At 43.7% G+C, this 3,410-nt stretch overlaps 1 protein-coding gene across 2 annotated transcripts in view; it reads right to left on the bottom strand.

The window, feature by feature from the left end:
- Nucleotides 1–2,870, bottom strand: part of LOC105526210 (conserved oligomeric Golgi complex subunit 4) — a 28,450-nt gene extending 25,580 nt beyond the window's left edge. For both annotated transcript variants that reach the window (XM_011962148.1, XM_011962156.1), the window contains exon 1: nucleotides 2,396–2,870. In XM_011962148.1, the coding sequence (XP_011817538.1) occupies nucleotides 2,396–2,540 (145 nt within the window). In that variant the 5' untranslated portion in view covers nucleotides 2,541–2,870. The remainder of the gene's footprint in view (nucleotides 1–2,395) is intronic.
- Between the last annotated feature and the right edge of the window lie 540 nt (nucleotides 2,871–3,410).

Here is a 3,410-nt window from a genome sequence, read left to right as displayed (position 1 = left end):
AAAAAAAAAAAAAAATTAGCTAGGAGTGGTGACTGTAATCCTAGCTAGTCAGGAGCTACTTGGGAGGCTGAGGCTGGAGGATCACCTGAGTCCACAAGTTGGTGGTCACAGTGAGCTGGGATTCTGTCACTGTGTACCACTTTACTCCAGCCTAGGAAACAGAGACCCTATTTCTAATTAAAAAAAAAAGTAAAAGTTTAAAATTTTAGGATAGTAGTCACCTTTGTGGGAAGGGAAGAGAGTCACTCTGGGGGCTTCAAAAGTGTAGTCATGCTACATAAGAACATTTTGGTCAAAAATGAATTGCTGGGCTGGGCATGGTGGCTCATGCCTGTAATCCCATCACTTTGGGAAGCCTCTGGGAGGTGAGAGAATCACTTGAGCCCAGGAGTTCGAGACTAGCCTAGGCAACATGGCAAAACCTCGTCTCTACAAAAAATACAAAAATTAGCCCAGCGTGGTGGTGTACACATATGGTCCCAGCTACTCGGAAGGCCAGGGTGGGAGGATTGTGTGAGCCTAGGAGGTTGAGGCTGCAGTGAGCCATGATCATACCACTGTACTGCACTCTGGCCTGGGCAACAAAGCAAGACCCTGTCTCAAAAAAAAAAACAAAAAAAAAACAACAAAAAAACCCCCAAAAAACAACAAGAAAAAAAACTGTATCAGTATACACAAGAGTGTTCCCATAATATTCTAATACTGTATTTTTACTGTACCTTTTCTATGTTTAGATATGTTTAAATACACAAGTACTTACCATTGTGTTCTAATTGCGTATGGTATTCAGTACAGTAATACGCCATACAGGTTTACAGCCTAGGACCAATAGGCTGCATCATATAGCCTAGGTGTGTAGTAGGCTAAGTACACCCTAGATGTTGACACAATGGATTACAGGCGTGAGCCACCGCGCCCGGCCTATTTGTTTTACTAAAATTCTTTTTTTCCCCAGAATCCAGGTGAGAAAGATAGATTTAAAATTTTATTTAATTGTAATTAAATTTGAATTTGAATTTCAATTCATGAATGGCTACGTATTGGGCAGCATAGCTCTGAACAGTGATAGTCATCATTATTGCTTCTTGGTCTTTTGGCTAAGATCAAATGATAGTCATCATTGACATCAACAAGCGAACTCCAAATGAGCAAACAATTTCCTTTATACACTGATTCTGTAACGCCCCTGCCATGTATTATTGGCACAAGCCATGCGGAATGCCACACATGCTGGGTGGGTCTCAAGTCCCCAGTCCAAAGAACCCTGCATATATTTGCCCAGCAGGATTTTTTTTTTTTCCTTTAACTCTTGCTTTAGTAGCCAGCAGGAATTAAATGGTTATCTTAAAAACCTAGCGAGTCAATCTGTAAATGAAATTGGACTCCAGCATACCTTTACAAAATTTTAAAAAAGTGTTTATCTTTTATTATTTAATTGAATTGAATTTTTTAGAGATGGGGTTTCACTATGTCGACCAGGCTTGGTCTCAAACTCCTGGACTCAAGCGATCTTTCTTCCTCGGCCTCCCAAAGTGTTGGGATTCGGCGTGAGCCACCATACCCAGACAAAATTTTTCTTTTAATATAGTGACAAGGTCTTGTCATGTTGCCCAGGCTGGTCTTGAACTGCTCAAGCAATTCTCCTGCCTCAGCCTCCCAAAGTGTTGGGATTATAGGTGTGAGCCACTGCACCCAGCTTCCTTTCTTATCAATGTCAATTATTCCTTGAAAAATTGTGACTAGGGGAACTGGGAGACTGAAAGGGATAGGAGGATTCCTGTACATTATATACTCTTTTTTTTTTTTTTCTGAGACAGAGTCTCGCTCTGTTGCCCAGGCTGGAGTGCAGTGGCATGATCTCAGCTCTATGAAACCTTTGACCCCCAGAGTTCAAGCAATTCTCCTGTCTCAACCTCCCGAGTAGCTGGGACTACAGGTGCATCGCACCACGCTCAGCTAATTTTTGTATTTTTAGTAGAGATGGGGTTTCACCATATTGGTCAGGATGGTCTCAAACTCTGACATCCACCCGCCTTGGCCTCCCAAAGTGCTGGGATTACAGATGTGAGCCACCGCACCTGGCCTATGTACTTTTTTTTTTTTTTTAAAACAACAACAGCAACAAAACACTTTACTGAAGTATAATTTATATCTATACAATTTAAAACAGGGCATCAGTATCTTCATCTGTAAAGTGATTAGATGGCCTCAAAGATCTAGTCCAATTCTAAAATCCAGTACATTTAGATTTCCTCCTGAGAGTCAATTTGTCTACAGACCACCAGGGGCTAAAAAGTCCCAATTGTTTCCTTAATAAGAGATCTGTGGCTTAACTATTAAGAAACACTGCCGATTATATCTCAACCCTCCCCAGAAATATGGGAAATATTTTTACCTTGCTTCACTTCTTCTGAGGCCATGGAGTCCCCCACTTCAAAATCAGAGCTAATCCTCTTCCTGAGGAAGCGTAAGTATAGCTCACTGCGGGCATTCATCAGGGTGACCTCAGTCAGGATGGGGTCCAGTTCTCTGAGACACATGGAGCAGAAGGAACAGGAGGACAGTGGATTCCCTTAGACACAAGAGCTACAGGGAAAACAGAGTCCTGAATTCCCCCTCCCCACTGGGCCCATAAGGAACAGCTCTGCCAGATGGCCCTCCTAGCTCAGCTGGCCCAATTAGATTCAGAGATAGGTGTCAACCACATTTTCCATTTACCTGTTTCACCTAAATCATTCACTCCCTAAAATTCTGCCAGACCTAAATAAAAGGTTGGGAGGTATGTCTTCTTTTCTTTCCTTTTCTTTCTTTCTTTTTTTTTGAGATGGAGTCTCGCACTGTTGCCCAGGCTGGAGTGCAGTCGCGCAATCTCGGCTAACTGCAAGCTCCACCTTCTGGGTTCACGCCATTTCTCCTGCATCAGTCTCCTGAGTAGCTGGGACTACAGACTACATGCCTGGATAATTTTTTGTATTTTTACTAGAGATGGGGTTTCACCATATAAGGAAGGATGGTCTCGATCTCCTGACCTTGTGATCCACCTGCCTCAGCCTCCCAAAGTGCTGGAATTACAGACATGAGCCACCGCGCCCGGCCTATTTTCTTTTCTTTTTTATTTTTTCTTCAGACAAATTCTCGCTGTCGCCCAGACTGGAGTGCAGTGGCACAACCTCGGCTCACTGCAAGCTCCGCCTTCCAGGTTCTTGCCATTCTCCTGCCTCAGCCTCCTGAGTAGCTGGGACTACAGGTGCCCGCCACCACGCCTGGCTAATTTTTTGTATTTTCAGCAGAGATGGGGTTTCACCGTGTTAGCTAGGATGGTATCCATCTCCTGACCTCATGATCCACCTGCCTTAGCCTCCCAAAGTGCTGGGATTACAGGTGTGAGCCACCGTGCCTGGCCTTTTTTT

Source organism: Colobus angolensis, unplaced genomic scaffold, assembly GCF_000951035.1.
Source record: "Colobus angolensis palliatus isolate OR3802 unplaced genomic scaffold, Cang.pa_1.0 Scaffold116, whole genome shotgun sequence".
NCBI classification, from domain to species: Eukaryota; Metazoa; Chordata; class Mammalia; order Primates; family Cercopithecidae; genus Colobus; species Colobus angolensis.
Note: the sequence above shows the minus strand (reverse complement) of the source record. Positions and strands in the feature narration are given on the sequence as shown.